The sequence below is a fragment of the Saccopteryx leptura genome, chromosome 5, assembly GCF_036850995.1.
Source record: "Saccopteryx leptura isolate mSacLep1 chromosome 5, mSacLep1_pri_phased_curated, whole genome shotgun sequence".
NCBI lineage: Eukaryota > Metazoa > Chordata > Mammalia > Chiroptera > Emballonuridae > Saccopteryx > Saccopteryx leptura.
The window spans coordinates 103,035,857-103,063,015 of NC_089507.1; the positions used below are offsets into that span (position 1 = coordinate 103,035,857).

Genomic DNA, 27,159 nt, shown 5'->3' on the forward strand with positions numbered 1-27,159 from the left:
CCAGGAATTTGTAACATAATACAACATGCATCAAAAGGCTGAAGTTCAGCCCTGGCCGGTTGGCTCAGCGGTAGAGTGTCGGCCTGGCGTGCGGGGGACCCGGGTTCGATTCCCGGCCAGGGCACATAGGAGAAGCGCCCATTTGCTTCTCCACCCCCCCTCCTTCCTCTCTGTCTCTCTCTTCCCCTCCCGCAGCCAAGGCTCCATTGGAGCAAAGATGGCCTGGGCGCTGGGGATGGCTCCTTGGCCTCTGCCCCAGGCGCTAGAGTGGCTCTGGTCTCGGCAGAGCGACGCCCCAGAGGGGCAGAGCGTCGCCCCCTGGTGGGCGTGCCGGGTGGATCCCGGTCGGGTGCATGCGGGAGTCTGTCTGACTGTCTCTCCCCATTTCCAGCTTCAGAAAAATACAAAAAAAAAAGGCTGAAGTTCAATGGAAGATACAGGCAATTAAGTATAAGCACATGCAAGGTGTGTGAACTGCAATGGTGACACAAAGATGAATGAAACATGGTGCACATTCTAGTCTAAAGGAAATGAAAAACATAGCTAGGTGGAAACAAGAGAAAAGGAATTGGTAGAAGAGCAAGAGAAGCCCAGGTTGTCTGGTGGAAGTATCTTGAATTAAGAAGTGTTTTCTGCTCTGCTTTGGCCTTGAGGGAGTAACTTAAAACTTTTCATATTGAGGTAAATTAAGGAAGGGAAATAATCCTTTCTCAGCATAGAAAAGGACACACAGGTACATCGTTATCTATTATTTCAAGCAAGGGATCCCAGTCTGGGATATTATGAATAAAATGAAAGAGAATTTAGAATGGGGTCCACTCTACCTTGGACTTGCCATCATAATATTTAACAAGACAGATCCCATCTTCTTAAATAGTCATGTATTCCATTTGTCAGCCTACAACCCAGTCCTCCTCTAAAATGTCCTACATGGCCTTTGACCACCAAGAAAAACACTGTTGATTCTGCTTAAAGTTTTTGTTGTCTACATGTCCATGTATTTAGATGGAATCTTCCGACTGAGAGGCTCTGAGATCCTGATCTTCCGGGGCCCTTCTGAGAATGACAGGAAGTAGGGGGTCTTCACAAGGCGGAACCTGAGTTTTGGAGAGTAACCGAATCAAGTCCTACTACGCTAGGGGAGAAGTTCCACTGATCTAATCCCCCTGGTGAAGCAATCTTCCTGACCAAACTCTCCCCAAGAAAATTAAAAAGATGAGAATTTAAAAAAATTTTGAGGCAGGCTTGGTAACATTCAAAAAATAAGTTAACTTACCTTCACTGCATAATAGTGAACTCCATAGGTTGGGAGAGATTCCACGATGCTCATGTAGCTGGGAAGACAACACACACACACATACACACACAGGGTGGTTTTTTGGCAGAGCTGTTATCATGTACACATTTGCACGTGTGTGCATGATAAACTTCTCGGAGGGATTATTTCCTTGAAAATTAAATTGAACCATCACCCCCCTAGAGATATGGCTTTCCGGGAAGAGCTGAACAACCCTGACATTGCACAACCTCAGGAACACTGGGAAGACCACTTACTTTACGATTGCTTGACCTCTGGTCTGGCCATTCAGTTTCTTATAGTGTTCAATTACTCGGTCCTCACTAAAATCACAAGAAGAGAGTTCTGTTATTGCACCCTCCAGGTCAATGGCTGAGCACCTGCTAACGGAGATACTTCTAAGCCCGAGCAACCTCAGGAGAAGCTCCGAGGAGCCAACAGCTCCTGGAAAAGGGAACTGTCCTGAAGTGGCATTTCCGAACTGATTTAAAGAGTCTGTTTTCCCCTCAGAGAACTCTCGCTGTCTTTATCTTGGACTTATAATCACTGGACTAAGATTACAGCTCAGGTTTGGGGTTTGCTTTTTGCAAGAAATGACTCCACGAGAAAAGAGGAAGCAGCGGTGAGCAGGCACCTCAGTGCGAAGGAGCGCGGGACGAGGGGCGGGGCCAGGGGATGGGGGACAGGAGGAGGACCGACTGCCGGATCACCAGAGTGGGTGCCCTGGCCGCATTCCCTCAGGCTCTCCCTCTCACCCCCTTCATCGTCCGAGTCCTGTCTGCACAGGGCCTCGCTGGGGACAGAGCAGATGTTGACCTCAACAGAACAGCCACAGCCTACCTACCCTGGATTAGCAGTCAGGGTTGAGGGCTTCCATGGAGGACGAGAAAATTCTGGAATTTGGGTCTGGTTCACAAACCATGAAATCATTATGAAAGGCCCAGAGGGAACTGCTTTTTATCTTTGGAACTCTTCGTTCTAAAACAGTAAGAGATTAAGCTGCTGCCTTGGGAGATAATGGCCAGCCAAGGGGGTGAAGGGCCTCTCTGGTAAGTGCCTTCGAGCCAGTGGAGTGGGGGCTGCAGCTGCTCCCACTGCTGCCTTGGGAAGCGCAGGGCCAGCCTGGAGAGTGTCAGGGGAAGCACATCCCACCCGCTGAGGAGCCGCGTCCGAGGGCCTTGGCCTGTGACCTGGCCATACCACCTTGGAACGTTACTTCTCATGCTCCTGCCTCCCTCTTCCTCAGCACAGGCTAGGAGACACCACGGTGGGATGTGACCGTGGGGATGGACCCTGCAGACCGCACTGGTGGGTCTTTATTATCTGTTATGAACTCGTGACTCCAGAGCTGAGCTAAGGCCTTCTTTCACCCACCTCTTTCCTTTCCAGCTAGACCATTTCTGGGGGTAGCATGTTCTACATGTTTGTGACCTGCTACTTAGGGGTAATTTATTTACCTTCCAATGACTATATTAATCTTTATGAATATTTCTTCATTTTAGTGTTCTGAAATTTGGTGCACATAAGACCATCTGAAGAAAGCGTCTTCGTTAACAGCCGTAACTGGGGCCAGCTAGCTATGAGGGACCTTCCTACAGCATTTCTGTGGAGGCTGGGCACCTTCTGTTCAGAAAGGGCAGATGCGGCCACACTTCTCCTCAGCTCCCACGCATCATGAAGTTCTACACTGAGTGTAACAAAGCCCTCTTCTGATAAGCATCCTCTGTGGGGTAGATGCCAGCCTCAGGGACATGCAGAGTTGCCTCGGGATGTCCCTGGGTTGCTCTCCTAGCTTCCTCCCCACCCACCCCCTGAGTCAGCAGCTGCATCAGCATGTTTGCTACCACATGATCGAGCATGTGGTAGGTTGACTCCCAGGCCCAAGGTCAAGCAAGTCAGTGTAGATATGAACCTCCTTCCTTCTGAGCTCTGGGAGACAGGATCCCCCAGCTGAGCTGGAGATGGAAGTCAAGATAGTGCTGTAGCTGTGTGCGCAGCCAGGCTCAGCAGAATGCCACCGTGAGTCAGAAACGCTGTCGGGCAGACGTCTGCTGCTGACTGACTAAATGGCCTAGCCAGGGGGTCTCAACATGCCCAACAGCTGCAGGACTCGACCACCTGTCACCTCTCCCAACCTGCACCCCTGCGGAGCCCACCCGGGCGGCCACAATGCCAGTCTTCTCCTTCCTCGGTGTCCCCACCCCCCGTGTCCCACGGCCCCATCTGTCACCTCTCCCAACCTGCACACCTGCGGAGCCCACCCGGGCGGCCACAATGCCAGTCTTCTCCTTCCTCGGTGTCCCCACCCCTCGCGTCCCACGGCCCCACCTGTCACCTCTCCCAACCTGCACCCCTGCTGAGCCCACCTGTGTGGCCACAATGCCAGTCTTCTCCTTCCTCGGTGTCCCCACCCCTCGCGTCCCACGGCCCCACCTGTCACTTCTCCCAACCTGCACCCCTGCTGAGCCCACCTGTGTGGCCACAATGCCAGTCTTCTCCTTCCTCTGTGTCCCTACCCCTCGCGTCCCACGGCCCCACCTGTCACCTCTCCCAACCTGCACCCCTGCTGAGCCCACCTGTGTGGCCACAATGCCAGTCTTCTCCTTCCTCGGTGTCCCCACCCCCCGTGTCCCACGGCCCCACCTGTCACAACACACGCCCCGCCGACTAGGAACACATCCTGCCTGCAGCCCTGCTCCGACGCTCCTCCAGAAGTTACAGATGGCTTAAGGACACTGAGCTCGGTAGACAATTTCCCAGCCACCCCAGATTGGTGGTGGGGATCAGGAACCCTTCAGCCAGAGTAAACGAAATCCCAAACACTATTTGGAGGACACAGCGTTTCATGCAGGAAAGACAGACGACTGAAGCCGCCACGCCCGAGCCTCAGGCTGGGTCACGTTACATCATCTCTCTGCAGACAAAGGCCCAGGAGCTGGATGCACGGGAGATGTCAAGGGAAACGGTGACAGAGGTATGGTTCCCTGTGGGACGAGCCATCAGCCTGCAGTCGTCAGTGACTCTGGAGCAATGGGAGGTGTTCCTGCATGCCTGTCTGGATGGTGGTGGAGGTCCAGCTTTTACAAGCTAGGAACTCAAAAGAGAATCCAGGTCAGGGCCCTGGTCCAGGCTTGTTCTGCGGCCCTATGCATATCCTTCTGACGTTCTGCCTCAGATGCCTCCCCAACAGGAGCACCACATGGAGCGGGAAGCCCAAGCTTGTTCAAGGCTTGGGGAAAACCAGCAGAAAGGATTATCGCATGATTACTCAGCGTTATGATACGCCTTTCACACTTTCTAACTGCACTATGTAACTTTTTCCTTTCTTCCTCAATGATAGTCAGAATGAGGTTGGTATGGTTGATCCCATTTCCCAGGCAGGGAATTGAGGCAGCAGAGAAGTAACTTAAGTTTCCTGGATGGTCATGATCCCACAGTTCCGGGACTGGCTGAAATTCTAAGACTCACTGCTCTGCTCACTGGGCTGCGATGCCTCTCCTCACGAGTGGGGTGGAGCTCCCTATGGCTTATTTTGGCCCAAAGCTTGTCCATTACATCGGCGAAGGCCAGCCAGAGCAAGAGGGCCCTGGAGAATGCCAAATATGCATCCTTCTCTCTGAATGACCAGGCGACTTGAGACTATGTGCACCTGACTGAGGCTGTGATGCGTGGAGTGAGTGGAGGTCTCCCCAGCAATAAGCAGTCACGGTTAGTCCTGCAGACAAGGGCTGCGCTGAGGCTGAGAGGGAGAACTTCAAACAAGCTGGGGAGGCTGGCTCTGTCTCCAGCTGTATCCATGAGAAACATGAACAGCATTCATCCTTTTCTGCTCTCTCTGCTTTTAAAAAACCCAGATATGTAGGATGAAATCCAACTACAACCAGCCAGTGATAATGAAATAAGGTGAAAAGGCCCATTTGTTTTGTTTTGCTTTCAGCAATGCATCATCAGGAGGGCCCACGCTACCGGCTTACTTGTGTATAAGCTGGGCTGTGAAGCCTGAGGGCACCTGCTTCAGAAAAAGTCCCTCCCCCTGTCCTGTCACCCTCTCAGTGCACTGACACAGTGACATGAGTGCCCTGTGTCTAAACAGGCCCAGGGAAAGTGCTGGCCTGGGCACAGAGACAGAGGGATGTTCTCACAAGACAGCCACAGACCTGGATGAGGAGGAAGATGTTCATAAAGACAAAAGAGAACGTATGCATGTAAAAGAAGGAGTTTCTGTATCAGTGATAACATGTGAGATAGGACTGTGGGGGTAGGGGAGAGGGGGAGAGAGAGGGAGAGAGAGGGAGAGAGGGGGAGAGAGAGGGGGAGAGAGGGAGAGAGAGAGGGAGAGAGGGAGAGAGAAGGAGAGAGAGAGGGAGAGAGAGAGGGAGAGAGAGGGAGAGAGAGGGAGAGAGAGAGGGAGAGAGAGAGAGAGAGGGAGAGAGAGGGAGAGAGAGGGGGAGAGAGGGAGAGAGAGAGAGGGAGAGGGAGGGAGAGGGAGGGAGAGAGAGGGAGAGAGAGGGAGAGAGAGGGAGGGAGAGGGAGGGAGAGAGAGGGAGGGAGAGGGAGGGAGAGAGAGGGAGAGGGAAGGAGAGAGAGGGAGAGAGAGGGAGAGGGAGGGAGAGAGAGGGAGGGAGAGGGAGGGAGAGAGAGGCAGAGAGAGGGAGAGAGAGGGAGAGAGAGGGAGAGAGAGGGAGAGAGAGAGAGGCAGAGGGAGAGAGATGTGTATTAGAGGAGAGAGGAGTCCATAAGTCTGAAATGAGCACAGGGTGTGAAGAATATTTGGCAATAAATGAATGAGGAGATAACTGAGGGACAGATTAGGTTACAAGCAACCTGACCCTCAACTAATCCACCAACAGTACAGTCCCTGCTGGCAAACAGTTCTCCTTCACGTAGAAACTACAGGTTTCTTTCTTTCTTTTTAAAAATATTTTATTTATTGATTTTTAGGGAGTGGGGGAGAAAGAAAGACATAGAGAAAGAGAGAGAGAGAGAGAGAGAGAGAGAGAGAGAGAGAGAGAGAAAGGGAGAGAGAGAAGGGGGGGGGGGGAGAAACGGAAAGCATCAATTCTTAGTTGCTTTGCGTATGTGCCCTGACTGGGCAAGCATCGAGTTTTGAAGTGGTGACCTCAGTGTTCCAGGTCAATGCATTATCCACTGAGCCACCACAGGTCATATCCTTGTGTCTCTAGCTCCCTCACCTTTGGTTTCCTGAAAAGAAACAGCTTGGGGGGGAGAGAGAAGACAGGGCCCAGGGGGCATAAGGAATTGGGGAGAGGGCAATTATGTTTCATGAGCGAGGGAACAAGAATGCCATCTGCTGGTGTTCACATAAAGTGACCACAAGACTGGAAGTTTAGAGGTGACACATGCAATGTCCCCACAGGTTAAACAGATTCTGTTTTGGGGGGCTTCTTATAATGATATAAAGCCACTATTTATTGACCTCTACGTTACCCAATAAAGAATGACAACCGAACCATTTAGAGGGATGAAATCAGGGACGCCAGCTCCCTTACCTCTCCTATTTCCAGCCCACCTGCCCCACCCCTTGGCCTCTTGGGGAGAAATGATTTTGTACTGGAGTTTACTCCTGCTACAGCCCACCCTGTCAACACACGCCCTACCCAGAGGACGGAATCTCCCAAAGCCACCCGAGCAGCCGGAAAAGTGTCCAGACAAGAGGAACTATTAGGAACCTGTAAGCTTCATAAAGTACATTACAGGAATGCTTGCAAGAATCTTCTAATAGTTGATCAGGATTGGTTCTGCAATTTTTTTTTTCTATGAAAGCAGTCATGCTGCCTTCTGGCAAGGAGTCAGCAGGAATACAGGGAGGCTGCACTGTGCTTCTCTAAGGGCCGTGGCCAGGGCTGGTGAGCCCAGCAGAGTTTCAACACACCACCCAGGAATGCACGCCCCTCGCAACTGCGACCCAAACCACAATGTGGGCCTTTCTCAAGTGCCTGATTCATTCAGAATCAGTAATTTCGGAGCCAACAGATGAACGACAGCATCATGTTTCACGGCAGCTACATCAGGAGATGAGAAACACTGTGGGAAAATGGAAGAATCAGCCTCTCTTTTCTGAGAAGATAAAAACCCTGCGGCTCTCCCCTGTCTCAACCCCCTCACATCCTGTCCTCGAATGACAAGGATTCCACAAGGAAACTGGAGCAGCACATGAAAGGGTCTCTAAGGAGGCAAAGCTTTCAGAGTGAAATCTTAGGAGGTTTTCTTTTCTTTTTAATGACAGAAATAGGGAAAGGAGAGATGTCACACATACCGCATCATTTAAATTTAAAAATGTAGAAAACGGTTTCATGGAGACCTAAGCCACTTGATACAATTTTGAGTCGCTCTTGCTCTCCAGCTGGAGTCCATACTGACCCTGTGGTGGCCAGGAGGGAGGACTCAGTCGCCTGGAGTCACACATCCCCCAGGAAGGGCTGGCTCCGGAGAAGACGCCTGGGTACTTGAAGAGAAGCAGCTTACCAGTAGGCCAGGGAAGGGTGCTCCTTCAGGGCCTGGGTGGGAAGTGCTGGCAGCTTCTTCAAGTCACTCCTCACCACTTCATTGCTGAAAGACAGGGGAGGAGACAGACGGAATGCCAAGAAACTTGCTCGCAGAATGCCAAGGAAACCACTGCATTGTCTGTGAGAGCACACATCTGTTCTCTTTTAATGAAAACTGGTGGGAGGAAGGGGTGCTATCATCTATCTACCCATCCATCCATCCATCCATCCATCCATCCATCCATCCATCCATCCATCCATCCATCCATCCCAGAAAACATGCACAACATGCAGAGCCCAGAGCTCACAAATGGCTACGGTTCCTTCCCCAACCCTGCACACAGAGGGGGCACAAACTGCGGGCCCCTGAGCACCAAGTATCTAGGAGGAGTGTCATTGGTGTCCCTCTCAAGTCAGGGAGAACCTAGGAGGAACTTCTGAGGCCCCAACCATGAGCTCATGGGCTGAGGATGGGCTGCCTGACTGCTTTTTCCTGAGAGTTATTTCCCTTAATAACACACAATGCCAATTTCCTTCCTTCCTTCCTTCCTTCCTTCCTTCCTTCCTTCCTTCCTTCCTTCCTTCCTTCCTTCCTTCCTTCCTTCCTTCCTTCCTTCCTCCCTCCCTCCCTCCCTCCCTCCCTCCCTCCCTCCCTCCCTCCCTCCCTCCCTTCCTTTTTTTACAATGTCAATTCTTTTTGCTAGAATTGAGTACAAGCATGTTGGAACCTGTCTTTTGGAAGATGACAAATAACTACTGCTTTTGATGAGGCATGAAAATTACTTTGAAGGCATGAAATGGATTATCTGGGATGAAGAGAAGGTCCAGGCACCAAAAATTCTTTTTATCACAGACTCACACGTTCTCAGGTTTGGAAGATACTTTCACCTCCCATAGTGTCAACCAGTGTGCTTCAAAGGCTTGGCTCCCCTTTGGACACTAAGCAGACATGGAGGTGTTTGCACCCACTCTCTGCCTCCAGAGGCAGTCACTGGCACCCGCTCTGTGGTGGTTCTGGCGTTTGAAGGGTGTCTCACTAACTTGCCCACCAGAGCACCTCAGAGAACGGCAGGTAACAGAGACTCACCCTAGGGAGTCCTGCTTTGGGTCCACTGTTCTAACTTAGGCTGTGCTATCAGATTACACCCTGCACACACTAACCAAGGAAAATATTGGCCACTGGGACCTTGGGCAGTAATACCTAAAAAGAGATGAGATAGCAGCTCATCAAGTAAAAATCAGGGAAGAAAAAAACACCACAGTTATAAACAGGGAGCTCCTGAGGCATTTGGGCAACAAAGGGCCAGCACCCTCATGGCTACCTGGGGGGTGTGCCCTCCTCTGAGTCCCCACCAGCTGGACATACTGCCCACAGCATCGGAATCAGCAACTACTCTTCCAATACCAACTGGAACTGGGCAAACCACTCCAATACTTCCTCCCGATGTTTGTGGTGACAAAGAGGTACATGTATGGTGGTGGTAACATTAGAGCTGCTCCCACAAAGGGCATTTTTTCAAGTGGATTAAGAAAACATGGCAATGGATATTTTCAAATTCTGGTTTTGAACAATCACCCAGAAGGAAAAGTTCAGCTTGTTGTTGAGTCAATAAAACCAATACTGGAACTGTTATCATGTAAGTGGGAAGGCAAAGATTTATTAATAACCACAAAGTTGGAAGTATTTCTGGAGACACAGCTATGTGAAAAGTATGTTAGGGGATACAAAAACTGTGTGTGTGTGTGTGTGTGTGTGTGTGTGTATGTATGGTATATGTAATATCTATAGGAGCCAAAGTCCTTAGCCAGAAGGTGCTTACAATTTAGTGTGGGACTCAAGAGGTGTGAATTAAAAGGTAACTGACCATATGAGCAGTGTCTGATCACACTGATTAAAACAAAATTTAAAAGTCCAGAAGAAAAAAGGGCCCCCATGGGCTCTGGTGTGGAGAAAACAAGAGGAACACCATGGTTCTCCTTAATGGGAGGAGAGCATGGAGGCATATAATTTGAATCAAAAAGATCAATTGGAGTGGCTGATCCATAAGGGGCACTGAAGCTATATTAAAGGCAGATTAGGCACAGAAGTTTGAGGGCCTTCACTGCCAGGCTGAGAGAATTCAAACTGATCCAGTACAGGTGGTTCTCACACTTTTTGAAGTCAGGGCACATTCAAAATCCTACAAATAATTTTAGGCGTACTATATACAAATTTCTGAGAAATATGTTATAATAATTAAGTCAAATATTAAAGAAAAGAAAATAAAGTCCAAGCGTGCTTTTATGATAATTAGACAAAATAAATATGACAGAATTAAATTTATTCTGACATTAAAAAACATTTTTATGTTACATTTTTTGAGTTATGCTTTTTAGAATTCATAAAAAAGAGGGGTTAAAAGATTATTAAAAAAGCCCACAAAAATGTTATCTTTTTATATATATAGATACATTCTCAGTAAGATTTAGTAAATTCGGCAGGTCCTGGCAAGAATGTGTTAAGTTTTTTCATTCTTGTGTTTATGAGAAACATGAGCCTGATGTGTCCTAGCGATTTCTTCAATGTTTGGGCATATATTTGAAAGACACACAAACTCTCATTTCCTGGTCAATACATTGAAGAATTCCTCTCTTTTTACTCTTAATTGTGTTGAGTGCAGAAAACCCCCACCATACATATCATCTTAACTCTACACCAAACAAAGGATAGAAGAAACTTGCCTCCAGTCTTTCTGGGGAACATGGGGGCAGTGTAAACAATCCAGCACCACAGCTTAACAGCCTTTTGCAACCTAATCAGGCAAGTGAGGTGGGGGTTGGGCAGACTGTCAGCTTACAGCCAATTCCCCACACCTCTGTCCCACAAAAATCTAAACTCCAAAAACCCTGTTGGTTTTCTGGTCCCCAACAGGCACATATTTCTCTGGAATACCATAGGGCAGTGGTCCCCAACCTTTTTTGGGCCACGGACCGGTTTAATGTCAGAAAATATTTTCATGGACCGGCCTTTAGGGTGGGATGCATAAATGTATCATGTGACCAAGACAAGCGTCAAGAGTGAGTCTTGGATGTAACAGAGGGAATCTGGTCATTTTTAAAAAATAAAACATTGTTCAGACTTAAATATAAATAAAATGGAAATAATGTAAGTTATTTATTCTTTCTCTGCGGACTGGTACCAAATAGCCCACGGACTAGCCCGGGGATTGGGGACCACTGCCATAGGGCACACCTGGAAATCTTCTAGGGTGCACCAGTGCACCCTGGCGCACACTTTGAGAAACACTGCAGTAGACAGTAGTCAGCCCCTGTAGGTTTTCAAACAGGTAAGCGCTAGGTGGACAGGAAAACTTGATTCCCAACCAGTGTTTGGAATCTTTACCTGCAGGCTGTTGAGGCATATTTTAAGCAAGTATTAAGTTCACCAAACACTCAAGGGGGATGAATTGCTAGATCCTCTCTCTCCTGTTTAACTATAATCGGGTCCCTGAGAACAGAGATTGGAGTCACTGATTCATCAGTGCCCAGTGCAGCATCTTAAATGTCTATCCAAAGGCACTTTTATGGGATGAACTTTCATTGGATGAAATGGTGAGAAAGGCAATGAGCCGAAGTCTGTGCTTGGATTTACTCACACTCATCTCATCCAGAGTTTATTTGGGGAAGGAAGGAGCTGAAGGAGGAAGGGATTGTCTTACTACCAAACACTAGTTTGTTGGCAAACAAATTTCCCCAATGACAGTCCCAGTTTTGACTTCCTTGCTGGAGCCTGCAGTGGGTTCTCAAGCTTTCTCCCAGGGCGAGGTTACAGAGACTAATATAACAAGAAATCGCTAAGGCGTGAAGCCCGTCCAAATCCATTATGTTCTGGACAGCATCCATGGCTCTTAAACCTTCCCCAGAGACATCATGTAGAAATGTTCTATTTGCCTTTCTGCTGTCTGTAAACATCTGGAGTAACTTAGAGGTGGCCAGCCCTTCAAATGAGCTGGCCAAAAACTAGCTACAATATAGAACACTGCCCTAGTGGAAGGCTGGTCATTCATGAAGCTAAAAACCTAATGAATGTGCTGCAAGTTCCCAGCTTCCTCTCTTCAGGGTCTTTGACGCAGCCATTTCCCCCGGAGTTCGCTGCACCTGATAAATGCCAACTGATAAAACACCCTTAAACAGTTCAAGTTCTAACAGTCCTCATGCCACATTTTAAAAAATAGAAATGGTACTCTGAGAGAGTCATTTGCTAAACTGTATAAAACCAAAGTTGATTTATTTATTTATTTAAATATTAACCACATTTTATTCCAAACTTTTAGGTAGTTATTAGTGCTGCCAGCAAAAAAAAAAAAAAAAAAAAAAAAAAAAAAAAAAAAAAAAGGAGTCTCTTGATGCTGTGCTGTACTGTTATGGAGGTGGGGTTTGAGATGACACGTCTCTCTCCTATCACCTACCCCTCTAATAAAACACAGGGAGTTCAAATGACCCACTGCAGAAAAACTAAGATTTCTAGCAATACATCAAGTGAGAATTTTGCCACAAATTAGAGCAACAACAAATTTAAACAAGATATCCTAGAGTGAGGATCTCAAAGACTGAATTTAATAATACATTTAATGTAGTTCCTCCTTGATAAGTGAGTCTGGTTTCTTAGGGTTTTGTGATTTTTTTTTGTGAAAATTTTGTGAACTTTTAACATAGTTTTAAACCTGTAAAATTTAAAGCAAATTAAAATTTCTTTTTATAGATTTACAATTTGAGACTAATTTTAATTTTATTCAGACAAGAGGAAGTAACTGATTGATTTTCTACAACCTCACCCTTTAGATTGAGAATCTTTTTTTTTTTTTTTTGTGGCAGAGACAGAGAGAGTCAGAGAGAGGGATAGATAGGGAGGGACAGAGAGACAGGAAGGGAGAGAGATGAGAAACATCAATTCTTCGTTGTGGCTCCTTAGTTGTTCATTGACTGATTTCGCATACGTGCCTTGACTAGGGGGCTACAGCAGACTGAGTGACCCCTTGCTCAAGCCAGCGACCTTGGGCTCAAGATGGTAAGCCTTGCTCAAACCAGATGAGCCCACGTTCAAGCTGGCGACCTTGGGGTCTCAAACCTGGGTCCTCCACATCCCAGTCCGACACTCCATTTACTGCGCCACCACCTGGTCAGGTTAGATTGAGAATCTTAACTCTGAAAACTGACCTAGTGTCATAGCCATGCACCTTTATACTATTCAGAAAGCCAACTTCAAATGTGACATTGATATTAAATAAATGCTTAGCAAAACAGACAAGCTATCATAATACAATATTTCCTCCTTACTTTATGTTTACATTCCCATGGTATCTGAAGACTATTATCCTGCAAAATACCCTATCTGAATAGTTCTCTATACTTGGAAAATGTGAATTATACACTTGAAAAACCTCAATAAAGTGGCCTTTTGTGCACAAAACAAAGCTTTCTGTAATAATTTGTAACTTTTCCACTTGAGCATTTTGTTTCAAATTTTCATAGATTCTGTTCCTTTCAAAAGGTCCTGCTGGTCTGAAAGGTTCCAGCGGCTTCTCCCTCAAAGTCTTTAAATCTTGGGGAAAAGCCCTGGCTGGGTAGCTCAGTTGGTTAGAGCATTGTCCCAAAGCACAGAGATTTCCGGTTCCATCCCTGATCACAGCACATACAGGGGCAGATCAATGTTCACATTTCTCTCTTTCTCTCTTCCTCTCTTACTGAAGTCAATAAAAAACAAAACAGAACAAACAAACAAAAAAACACAGGAAAATATCCACAAAAACTTGTCTTTGGGCTGATAGATGTGTTTCAAGCTTAATGAATAACTTTTTTCTAAAAAGTTTCTAATAGGAAAATTTGCAGGTTTGAGTATTCGAGATTCTATTAGGTTATGTAAATTGTATTCCAAATGTTGACTATTGCAAACACAACTGTCTGAGTATTTGTTACTAATTATCTAAAAATCTCAGCAAATCTATCTGTTACTATATGATTAGTGCTAGCTGTTTTCTCTCGAGGCTCATTAAAAAAACTATAGCAAAATATACTCAAATGATCAAATGTGCTAATAATGATTTAGAACTGAGGTTGTTTTGAGTTGTAGTACTAAAAGCATTCATGTAAGTGCAAAGTAATAACACTAGTAGACTTGGATTTGTGATTTATAGACTGCTGCTTTAGATTAAGCAACTTTTTTTTCAATGTTGTCTGTTATCTGGGCAAGAAAATAACATTGTCATCTTTTTAAAGATAGCAATATATATAAATGTTTATTATTAAAAAGTGTTTCAGAATAAAATTAGCCTGGCTCTGGCCAGTGGCTCAGTGGATAGAATGTCAGCTCAGCATACGGATGTCCTGGGTTTGATTCCCAGTCAGGGCACACAGAAGCAACCATCTGCTTCTCTCTCCTTCCCTCTCCCCCTTCCCTCCCTCTTCCTCTTCTGTACCCAGTGACTCTACTAGTTCAAGTGTGGCCCCGGGCACTTAGGGTAGCTCAGGAGCACAGCAGCCTCAGGCACTAAAAATAGCTTGGGACTTCAGCATCTTCCCTAGACAGGGGTTGATGGGTGAATCCCACTTAGAGTACAAGTGGGAGTCTGCCTCACTACCTCCCCATCTCTCACCTAAAAATTTTTTTTAAAGTTCAAAACTAGCTCTTTGTCTGCTTTTCCTGTTGATCTTCTAAAGTTCTTCCTTTAACCTATGACTAGTTAAACAACATTATTTAATTTCACATAAAGGGCCTAAAACCTGGAATTTTCAGATATCAGTAAGACAACTTTTGTTTACATTAATTCACAAATGCTCTTTAAAAAGACAGAACAGATTTCAACCAAAGAAAAAAACAATTAAGAGAGGGTTTTTATTTTATTTTTTGTCAGAGACATTCCTTTATCTTTCCAGACTAGTAAACACATGGTCTGATGGTTTACAGAAGATATATAAAAAGGTCTGTATTTTTATTTTTGCTAACTGCTCTCCCTGAGTGCTAAGAACATACAGCCTGTGAAAGAGAAAAAAATACTATCAGCAAAAATAAATTCTCCAACTTCTCTTCTGAAATAGAGGTAAAAAAAAAAATCAACGTTTTTTTTGTTACTGAATGACTGACTGCCTTCATTTCTATTAACTGAGTAATGCATTGTTCTAACTCTAAAATCTGTTTGTTTTTTTTTAAAGAAATAGATTAGAGCCTGACCAGTAGTGGTGCAGGGGGTAGAGCATTGACCTGGGCACTGAGGTTCCAGGTTTAAAACCCTGAGGTCGCTGGCTTGAATACAGGCTCACCAGCTTGAGTACAGAGTCACTGGCTTGATAACAGGATCATCAACATGATCCCATGGTCGCTGGCTTAAGCCTAAGGTTGCTGGCTTGAGCAAGGGGTCACTGGGTAGGCTGGAGCCCCCCAGTCAAGGCACCTATGAGAAGCAATCAATGAACAACTAAAGTGCTGCAACTACAAATTGATGCTTCTCATCTCTCTCCCTTACTCTCTGTCTCTCTCTAAAAAACAAACAAACAAAAAGAAACAGCATTAGAAACCTGCAGGTTGATAGATCAGGGATACAGTAAGGTTTCTTAATAACCACTAAACTCTGATAAGCTGAGACTATTTTGGATAAGCATTTAACTTCGTACTGATGTCATATATACTGACCTCTAAGTATACAATCACAACTTTGCTTCTTTTTCTTTGGTCACTGTGTTTATTTGGAATAGAGAGTCTGCAGATGTGGGGCCTCCTCTGTTGCCTCTCCCGCACACAACAGGCCCTACTGAACAGGTAAGGAAAATGTGGCCCTTGGATCTTTACACAGAATCTCCTTAATATCAACCTTTTTCAGTGGCCGTTTGCTCACAGGTCCTAATAAATCTCATGCTGGTAAATTCCTGTTCTAATGATTAGCATCAGTACATCCGGTCCTCTGTAACAAAGATATTTCCAGATCCCAACAGATGGCCCGGAGTAACAGAGCTGTAGCAATCTGGTTTCAATAAATCTTGTTAGTAAAATATTCTACCTAACAGATGTCTCTTACTACGGGTGATTTTTTATTATTTCGAAGGTAGTGTGATTTGGGCAATTATTTGTGCTGTTCAGCATAAAGTATTTTTTAATTAATTCACCAATTTGGCAAATGCTGTTTAAAATGATTTTTTTCCCTTCTTTTTTGGTGGCACACTTTCAGAAGGGCTGACAGAAAGTAAAAAGTGAGGAGGTTCTCAAAATCAGAGTATGGAGATTAGCCACTAGGGTTTTCCATTAAGGTCCCTTAGAGAAAAAAACAAAAACTCAAGTTCTTGTAACACCTTACTTAATACAGCGTAGCATAGCAATGTCTTCTATTAAATTAAATTAGAATGTTACTATATAATTTGACTACCCTGGTTCAGTTGATTAAATGAGGAGTTTCCTGAATTTCTCTTTAAAAATTTTTTTAAATTGATTTGAGGGAGAGAATAGGGGAAGAGAGAGAGAAAGAAAGAGAGACAGGAACATCAATCAGCTCCTGCATGTACCCTGACTAGGGATCAAACTGGCGACCTCTGTGCTCGGGGACAGTGCTCTAACCAACTGAGCTATCAGGCTAGGGTACTTGTGTTTACCTTTTTAAAGAAGAGAATGTAATTTTTCTACAGTAGCCCAAGGTTTAAAAATATTTTTAAAACAGGAAATGGTAGTGGTCAGCAGTACTCAAACTACTACAGAGTTTTGCTGAATAAAGTACCTATAAGTCATAAAAAACTGTAGTTGACTAATGTTCAGCAGTGATTGTCAAACGAGAACTTTGTTTTCAAACTGTGCTGACACTTCTCAATCTAATATTTGCCTATAGAGCTACCATGGTTAATAGTTCTTAGGCTATTCAGTTGTTTTTAAACAGAAATGCCAACTTTACTAATTTCTCATGGTTGATAGGCATTCATTTTTTTAGAGATATACACCAGGAAATGAAATACGATGACCACATGCTGTGCTAAGGAAAATAATACATGAGAGAAAATGTTATTTTTAGATAAGACTATTTCCTAAACTTTCAACGGTATCTTACAAATTTGTCCATCATATGTTAAAATACGAACGTGTGTGAAATATATTTCTTCCTATCACAGGCAATTCTTATCTATTCATACCTGAGTCATTTTCTTCCAGCAACACTGAAACCAAGATTTCATTGTAAAGTTTAGTAAGACAGGGAAGTGAGTATTTCCCTTAACTGGAAAGAAAAGGGAGCGTTGTGTAAAAATAAGCTTCAGTGGTCTGCTGAGCTGAAAGAATTCAGAAGAACCAGACCGGCCTGTGGGCTCAGGAGCAGTTATGACTCAGGCTGCCTTCTGCAGCTCTTTCTATGAAAGGACTCAGCACTTCTGACTTCCCCTTTTTTAAAACAACTCTTCCTCTGGTACTTCAAGGAAATCGCTCCCATAATTTGTAGAATTTTAATATTCATTCTACATAAATGTAATCTGTATATATTTATAGAGACAATATATATATATTTAATATGTAAATATATAGAATAATAGCATCCTGGGCAATATAGGCTTTCAGGAAGTTAGAGCTTCGAGACCCTTAGGGTAGGAAGGGTGAGACCCTTAGGGTAGGAAGGGTTACAAATGTAACTCCTAACCTCTACGTGCTATCGTTAGTTCAAAAGGTTATGTGAGCCTCCGGGTTCTAGAATATCTTAGAATTATACCCTGGACCAGGTATTACAGAAGAGATCTCTCCAATGTTCTATGTGTTCTAAGCCGACATCACATTTTATTAATATCGTTCAGGAAAACGTGTTTACAGGGTATATACAAGTCAAAGCCATTCAGTTAAACACAACTAAGGTTGTAGAGTCTTGCATGAATTACTAATAGAGCAAAAATAACTTGCTATAAAACTAAATTATGAGACTGTAACATCTTAAATGCCTAATGTTCAGTCACCAAACCAAATGTGGTCACCTTCAATGCTTTGGGGACTTTTCCAGATGTAGATGGGAAGAAGCACCAACAAGGAATTTAGAATGACGTCTCCTGTTCCTCAACTCCAGGCCGCTCCAGCCTACTAACCACGTGGGCCTGCCCCGGCCATCGGGTGTTTGTGAGGAGTCCGCCCGCCCCGTGTAACGCCCCGTGTAACGTGTCACCTCCATGCTGGGGACCAGGGTATTTCCTGTGGGAGATAAACTGGCCTTGATAAGGGGTTTGACCTCTCCTTCCCTGACAGCTATTTCCCTCCCCAGAGAATCGCTGTTGCAAACAAACCGCGAGGCTGCCCTTTGACAAATGAAGCCAAACCAGGCTCCTTTGTTTCTCTGAAGCGAACAAGCTGGCATTCCACAAGCTCATTAGGGAGCCTTAAATAACTGCCGGCTGGCCTGCACTTCCTTGTCCCTGGCGACCCCTGTGGTGACATATTCTCATGCTCCACGGGCCAAGTAGTATTTACAGCAGAGGTTAGGGCTGGCGAAGGAAAAGATGGGGAAAGTATCTCAGAGTAAGTAGACCGGACAATGGACACCGCTGGGCCTGTGATTGTTAAACCATTTTTCATGGGACTGCAGACATCTCTGTAAATAGATATGAACTTGCACTTATCAAAACCCCCAAATTCCAATACCAAATGAAGGCATAACAAAGTAATGGAAAAAATAAACCACACAACAAGGTGTAGCTTCTATATCCTGAAAACGTTTCCTTCAACAAATTCAGCGAATGGAGACTGGCCACCTGTAGGGTTCAAGGTCCCTAATAAGGCTGTAAAAAAGCCTCAGTTAAAAAACAAAAAAGCGGCTACCTCTGCTTTATAGCAAGGATGTGGGAAACCTAGGTGAAAGGGGCCCAGAGGTCTCCTCACCCAAATAAATGTTCCCACGGAGCTGAAGGGGCTCCCTTTTACAACCCGAGGTCAGCACACTACACCCCACTGGTCAGATCCCAGTTCTCTGTTGGTTTTTAGAAGACCCGTGAGCTAAGAATGATTTTTACATGTTTAAATTTTTGGAGAGGGTATGGAAATAAAAATGAATAATATTTTGTAATCCACAAAAATATATCAGAAATTCAAATTTTCAAGTGTATAAATAAAGTTTAGTTGGAACCCTGCCGATTGTCTATGGTTGTTTTGCACTTAGAAACGGAGAGGTGAGTAATTGCAGCAGGACTGTACAGTGTGCAAACCCAAGATATTACTGTCTAGCCCTTTAGATGTCATGTTTGCTGATCCTTGTTTTACACTGTCAAATAATTTTTTGCTTTTGCTGAGATACCTGAGTGAGAACACACATCTCACATTTTGTTGGAAAGCTTTAGAAATGCATAGGAGAGCGAAGGGAAAGCAGCTAAGACCTAAGAACCAGTCAGCATGAACTTGACAAAGCTAGACAAGTACAGGGAGGCCACCAACTGAAGCGGTTAATGTTGCATTTACAGATCAAACCCCCTAAAGCCGAGATGGCGAACCTTTTCATAAAAACCGCCCACTTTTTTTGTATTTTTCTGAAGTTGGAAACAGGGAGGCAGTCAGATAGACTCCCACATGTGCCCGACTGGGATCCACCCGGCATGCCCACCAGGGGGCAATGCTCTGCCCATCTGGGGCATCGCTCTGTTGTAACCAGAGCCATTCTAGTGCCTGAGGCAGAGGCCACAGAGCCATCCTCAGCGCCCGGGCCAACTTTGCTCCAATGGAGCCTTGGCTGCGGGAGGGGAAGAGAGAGACAGAGAGGAAGGAGAGGGGGAGGGGTGGAGAAGCAGATGGGCGCCTCTCCTGTGTGCCCTGGCCGGGAATCGGACCCGGGACTCCCCCATGCCAGGCCGACACTCTACCACTGAGCCAACCGGCCAGGGCCAAAACCACCTACTTTTTGCAATGCTGGTCAACCTGGTCCCTCCCGCCCACTAGTGGGCGTTCCAGCTTTCATGCAACCAAAGGGCACTGCCACTGGCCTACCATGAAAGCTGGAATGCCCACTAGTGGGCGGGAGGGACCAGGTTGACCAGCACTGCAAAAGTGGGCGGTTTTTATAAAAAGGTTCGCCATCATGGCCCTAAAGCATAGGAAAACATACAAATTCCTTTACAGAAAAGAGGCACAATTTGTGTTTTATTTTCATACCAATTTTGCTAATATCCTATTAATGAGCCAGAATCCTCAGGCCCCAATGTTCTGTTTTCTTATGCATGTGGTTTGGTCTTTCTGTCTCTAGACCTTGATTCTAAAGAGTTGGTTTATCCTAAATTTCCTCCATGGGAGTTTGATGCAACAGAACCCAAGGAATAATGTGTTTCTGAGCCGACAATCCTGTTTGTAGACAGCTAGAACCACCTACTCTGTGAAGGCCCCAATAATGACCCTGACAAACTGGGAGGCACTCCAGCCATGCTGGTCAGTGGGCAGTGCCTACTGAAATGAATGGCAAGACTGAGGTTTGCATTTGCACAGGCTATTAGAGCAGTGTGCAGGCTCTGCAGTCTGCCTCTGTTCTCCCTAACATGATACATGGAGAAGAAAAGCAGAGGTGGAATATTTATGTTGTAATACTTTTATGAATACAGTCTCCCTGTGGGATAGCATTTTGCCCCTCAAAACATAGGGAGAAAAAAAATAAAGATATCAATTTCCATACTAGGACTGCCAGTGTTATCTGCAGCCTTATTTACACTGTAGCGATGGGCTTCACAGAGACACACAGACAACCCGACAAACCTCAACACTGTAGCCATGTGTGACACCGGTTTCTCATTCAGCCTTGTAGTAACATCTAGGCTTTTTATTTAGTACAGAAGACCCTTCTTGCTATTATTATATGGTCTATGCCCGATAGATATGTTTCAATAGGCAAGTTGAGAGCTGAATCTCATCATAAATATATATAATTAATAAATTGCCCTCTTATAAAAGGCAGAAATTTTTTTTAAAAAAATAGAGATGTAATAAAATAAATTTTTAAGCAAAATAACTTTTGTAAACTTACCTAGAAAAATCTCCCTTTGCCTCCTGTGGAAGAAAAAATTCAGTATAAGTGAAACATTCTAATTCAGAGTTAAAGCCTTTAAGATACACTACATTCTATAGTCATGACAGTTCCTCCACAGAATTAGTCCAGCTTACCTCTGCTGTGGTCCTATCTGCCACAGAACTATAATTAAGAAGGGACACATGCCTTTGCCACTTAAATATGAGACAATTAAACTTTAGAAAGTTATATACAAAGAAAGTGATTCATAATGACAAATTGCAAGTTTCCACCTCTAAGCCCTGCTCTAACTTTTTCTAGTTTAAAGATTTTGAACCAGAATGTGCATCTGGGTAGAACTGTCTATGTCTTGTGCTGCCTCTCATTTTAACATGTATCAGGGGCTATGTCCCGATTGTACTGAAGACTTTTGGAGGCGGGGACCACAGACTCGTTAGTGAATCTAGCATAATGCTTTGAACAAAGTACTTGTTCAATAAATCTTTGTTGAAGGAATAAGTTGGTGACATCCTTTCCCTTCACCTTGTAGTATTGCTAATATTCAGTATACCTCTTTTTTTGTATAAAGCTAATGGTCTTTTCCTTGTCTTTCCACAGAGCATGAAGTGACAGTCTTGGCAATTAATCCTGGCTATTTAGTGGGCTTCTCCAGAGTGGGGGAGAGCGCCAGATCCGAAGAAAACGGGGCCACTGAATGGTCTCAGTTTTCCTCAGGCTCAGGTTCTACACACAATGTTCCCTTATAGAGAGATGCTATCCTAACATTTTGGAATAACAGAATCTCCTATTTACTGCCTTGGTGCACTGTCCCCAGTAGTTCTTTCCTTCTGTGGCTATAATAACGGAGACACCAAGCTGTGGCTATTGCAGGGCCATGCACCTAAGTCTTATTCCTCATTCTTCTGGGTGTGGTCAGAAGGCGGGGAAAACTGACCTGTAAAATATAGGAGGCTAATTCAAACACCACTTCACTATCGACATCAATCAGTTCCTGCAGAGAAAAAAGACAAGGAAGGTAAGTTTGGTACTTGAACAATGACTTCATTATGATGTGTTCTGAAGAGGAGGCCTGGTCTTCCTTTTCTGAGTTCCCCTGAATCTCAAAGACTCACAGAATATCTCCGGTTCCTGAGGCAATGTCCCTTGAGTTATCTGGCCCCAGGTCCTCCCTGACATCCTCTGGTGGCTCTTTGCCAGAATGGACCCAGTGGTGCTTGGACTACCAAGTCCTCTCTAAGGCCTCAACTTTAAATCTTTACGGGAAGCTAAGAAGTGGGCCAGTCCCCAGCTTGTTACAAATCTGTTAATCTGACTGATCAATGGAGTACAGTTACTTGATCATGAATTGCCTTTTCTCTGTAAACTCTACCTCAGAACTGGTATGTAGTATGACTTTATTGAAGGAAATGTCATACTGGGATTGTGACTCTTTAAATTAAAATCAAAGAAAATTAAAAATATAGTTCCTTAGTTGCCACCTTTCTCTCATGCACTCAGTAGTTGAGTATAGCTGGTGGCTGCCCGAGCGGGAAGCACTCCTGTCCCTGCAGAGAGTCCCACTGGTCGGCACTGTGACAGAGTTTGGGCTTAAAAAGGCTCTGTCCTATTTGTCCTTCCCCTAAATATTTAATCATGATCTATGGACATGGTCTTAAAAGGACATAAACCTTTTGAAAAATATCTAATATATATTTTTTCTTTTATGTAATATATATATTTTCAATATGTATATAGCCCATATCTCTTTCCAAAGAGCTTTACTGAGGTATAACTGACCCATACAAAACTGCACGTGGTGAATAAATACAGTTTGATGAGTTTTGACAAATTCATACACCTGTGTGTACCATTGCCACTTTCAAAGAAATAAGCATATCCATCACCTCCAAAATTTTCCTCGTGTCCCTTTGTGTGTGTGTGTATTCTTTCTTTGTGTGTGTGTGTATGTAGTAAAAACACTTAAAATAAGCTCTACCTTTGTAACAAATTCTAAGTACATTACACTGTATTGCTATACATAGTTCAGATTTTAAAGACAAAGGGAAACCCAGAGTCCATTTGCACGTAAGAAAAATAACAAAACTAATTCATATATTTCTGTTGTCAAACTGCTGTTCTCTCTCTAACATCACTAGACCTATTGTAAGTGACTGGAGCACAGCAAGTCAGAGCTAGGACAGACATCCAAAACTGTAAGGGGCTTGCCCAAAGTCACAAGGCCTCAGTGTCAGTACAGGGGCTGGAAACAACTGAACTTCTTGTCCAGCATGTGGCCTTTCTGAGGGCGTGCATTCCCCCAAATCAGTTAGGACTCAGTCTTGGCAGACATATTGTCAGAACCAAACCTGTCATCAAAGGTAGCTAAGCACATATTACTGTTCATTTGAATTATAAAATAAACTCTAATTCATGCCTTTTTGTGTGTGTGTGGTCCAGAATTGGCCCCTATAATTTAAAACAATGCACTAAAGCAAGCTTGTATCTTTTGAGGGAAGGATATAGTTGGGCTTAGGGATTACAAAGATGGATAATATCGTTCACCACTGAACCACCTTAGAAGTGTGGGCTAAGAGAACTAATAAGAGCACATGAAAGAATGGGGGACAATAATTCTTTATGCTTAACTGGCAGAAGGAGCTTTATGAGCATTGTAATTGACACAAACTGTCAGTGCTGGGATGTGGAGGTATGCCTGAAATTGCATTTCTGGGATTGCCAGGTCCCATCAGAATGTAACTCACTTAACAGTGTACAAAGGATTTCCAGAAACACTATCCAGCGTTTCCGCAGCAGATCGTTTCCACTCGTTTCTACTCTATGTTCGTTGCTATTCCCACCAGCTGGCTTCCTGAAGTTGCTCCCGTGTGCTTGTTAGTGTGCTCTTCTGTCAAACATTTACACCTACGCTGCAGCCAATGGTCAATGGTGGGCTAATGTTTAACATCCAAGGAGAGGCTTATCTAATGTGTAACTCAAAACCAACCATCAGGAGACAACCGTTTTAAGTGTGAACGCAGCTTTGAGATCATTATTTGACTCATCAGCTAAATGAGAATGTCTCTACTGTGGGAAGAAGCAGAGCAGGAAAGGCAGAGGGAGGGCTTTTTAATTTGATTTGATTTCACACAGCCTATTGTGCAGCTCCCGGAAGGACTGCTGGACAGTACTCTGGTAGTGAGCATTAACTGTAACGCACTCTTATTCACAGCGAAGCTACTGAAAATGCAAAATTAAACATCTGATGTGATTTACCCAAGTTCTTTCTCACCATATTCATCCTCGGGGTACGTGGAAACTAGCACCTCTAAGTAGGGTAAGTTTTAACCTTCTCTGACTTTGACCATCTCCCAGTGAAGACATTAAACACAGCAAGAGTCAGAATGTGGCCAGGTAGAGGAAAAAGGATTAAAGAAGAAAATGGCCCAGGCATTCCTTTGTAAAATCTGATGGAAAAGAGAGCTGCATCATGACTTCTTATCATTTCTACTTAATCTGGATTGCATTCAAGAACCATCTCATCTAGCCTCAGAGAAATCAGTACAGATCGACATGGTGTGTGTAGAAACTGACCTGGGCACAGCAGGAAGACGCGTTCCTAATTGTGAAGAAAATTCCTTGTCTACCGTGCCATCTCTCCCCGATTCCTCGATGTCTACTGTTCATAATACTTCTCCCCCTTTGACATCGGCCCTCCCCACTGATTTTATCTGTAAAATTCCATTGTGATGGCGTGAGCTCTACAATTCCCCTTGTGCTTCAAAACCTGAAAGCTGAGTTAGTTCCCCACGTAGAGGAGCTGCCCCTCAGACACACACTGCCATGTCACATTAAAGAGACAACTCTACCTTTTTCTCATCTGACTTCTCTGGCGACCCAGAGGTGGCTTCTTTCATGTGTTTCTGCTCATGCAGAGAAAATAAACTGAATGGGGAAGAGTGCGTGAAAACCCCCAGACTTTCCTGGGGTGCTGGGTTTTCCCTTGACTGAGAATGGAATGAGAAAGGAGGAGGGAGAACAGGAGAAGACCCATCAGGGAAGATCTATGGGCACTTCTCACGTGGCGCCACCTAGGCCAGGGGTCCCCAAACTACGGCCCACGGGTGCATGCAGCCCCCTGAGGCCATTTATCTGGCCCCCACCGCACTTCCAGAAGGGGCACCTCTTTCATTGGTGGTCAGTGAGAGAAGCATAGTTCCCATTGAAATACTGGTCACTTTGTTGGTTTAAATTTACTTGTGTTTTATTTTAAACATTGTATTTGTTCCCATTTTGTTTTTTACTTTAAAATAAGATATGTGCAGTGTGCATAGGGATTTGTTCATAGTTTTTTTTATAGTCCGGCCCTCCAACAGTCTGAGGGACAGTGAACTGGCCCCCTGTGTAAAAAGCTTGGGGACCCCTGACCTAGGCGCTGGTCATGTGACATCTTCGGTGCCCCAGTGTGCTCAGAATCACTTGAGGATGAGTGTCTGCAGGGTTTGCTGAGCAGGAATGTCGCCTGGGAATCTAGGGTGCTCTGGGGAAGCATGTAGTAATCTTATATATACGATGTCTGGTAGTTATTGTGGCCATCTGTTTTGGGGCATCTGTTTTACGTACTACTGAATAATGTGTGCTGCCTTCTTTGATCTTTTGAAAAATGGTAGGGAGAGACAAAACATGACTACCTGCAGGTGTGTGCATGTGTATTCAGATGGGGCTGGGAGGATGGACCTGCTTCCTCCAAGTCAGCGTGGTTTCATTCCATGTGATTAAGTAGCTGAAGGAAGAGGCCTGAGGTCATTTATCAATCACATAATGTCTAACAACATTCTCAGAAAGATTTCCATCTTAAGGTCACCAACTGTTTGAACAAACAGTCCTATGAGAGCCTCAAGCGGCAGGTGTTGTGGACTTTCTCCAGAAGTCCCGAGAGCTGGAGGACCTCGTCATGGTGCTGAGGAAGGTGGGGGTGGTCTGTCCACTTAACCAAGAATCGGAATGCAAAGCATTCTTCCATGGTCAGGAATTATAGAAATTCCAACTTTCACCTAAGATTAATGAGATAATCATGACAAAAATATGACTAATAGCCACATGGCAGTGTGAGAAGATTACAGTGAGGACGACCTTTGCAAAGTGCATTTGGAAAGACTTACAGGACAGGCCTAGTGGCTTTCCGAGTGACTCCTACCAGCCGTGACCACCTTTCTGCTCGCCCACAGAACACCCAGAGATCAGGGTTTCTTGACGCCCTCCCTAAGATCATTTCTACACTCACATGAAAATGCCAGGTTCTAGTTCTAATCCCCAAATGCCCAAACAGCTCTGGAACACTGAATACATCATGGATCTTGAGTTTCATTTTCTTCATCAGTCAAATGGGAATAATGATTTCTTTTCCAATTATTCTACTGAGTTTGGTGAGGCATAAATGGAGAAGTGATCTGGAAACTAAGACAATCTACAAATATGTCTGTATTATTTATTTTTGCTCATTGGTGTTTAGATAACTTGAACTCCACAATATTGCCTCTGTCCTTCAGCATGTTTTGACATAAACAGGTATATGCCATATAGTGATATATATATATATACACACACACACACACACACACACACACACACACATATATAATTTTTTAAAGAGATAGCAGCACTTTGTGTGTGTGTGTGTATGCCTACCTATGTGTGTATATCATCCAAGTGTGTCCTGATGCCCACATTTTGTCTCCTTGTGACCATGTAACTGCCCCACCTTATTGCACAACTCACAGTGACTACACAAAGCCAACCCCAGGCAAACAGGAGCTGTGGTGCATGACAGGACTGATGTGATCTTGCACTATTCCTCTTTCTAGCCCTTTGCCGGTTTTTCATCAGCCAAGTCGCTTCATATCTGTCTAATGATCCACTGAGGTACATACGATTCATGCTGGGCCCCCCACTCTCTCATTTAGTGGCCCAGGGTTGGCTCCTGCTGTCTACTGCACACGGTCCATTTCATGATCCTAAGGAATCTTTTATAGGTCAAGGGCACAACCAAGAGTATGAGGCCACACAAGTTTGATTCTAGAGTTGAAAATGAAAGGCCTTCTCTGTTCTTTCTACTCTCTGTCCTATGACCAAACGCATTGCACATGTAATAGTCACACTAAGAGATAAGGATTAGGATTCTGTCAGTCTGAGCATCATATTTATGTTGGTTTCTTTGTCTCATAGGACTTGATTCTGGCCTTTGTTTCTTTCATCTTCAGAGAAAATGATATCTGCTCATTAACAATGCTTTTTGAAGACCTTAGATAAAGACCACTTATTCCAATTTTGTCAAGAATGATGGTATTTAGACCTAAGTGGCAAATGTGGCCCAAAACTGATTATTTAAGCTCCCAGA

General features: G+C 44.5%; 1 protein-coding gene across 7 annotated transcripts in view; it reads right to left on the bottom strand.

Moving 5' to 3' along the window:
• FRMD4A (FERM domain containing 4A) overlaps nt 1-27,159 on the bottom strand; it is a 673,627-nt gene that overhangs the window by 107,033 nt on the left and 539,435 nt on the right. For all 7 annotated transcript variants that reach the window (XM_066384150.1, XM_066384151.1, XM_066384153.1 and 4 more), the window contains 5 exons: nt 21,721-21,777; nt 20,784-20,806; nt 7,784-7,867; nt 1,555-1,620; nt 1,277-1,334 (listed from right to left, as the gene is read on the bottom strand). In XM_066384150.1, coding sequence (XP_066240247.1) covers nt 1,277-1,334; nt 1,555-1,620; nt 7,784-7,867; nt 20,784-20,806; nt 21,721-21,777 — 288 coding nt within the window. The remainder of the gene's footprint in view (nt 1-1,276; nt 1,335-1,554; nt 1,621-7,783; nt 7,868-20,783; nt 20,807-21,720; nt 21,778-27,159) is intronic.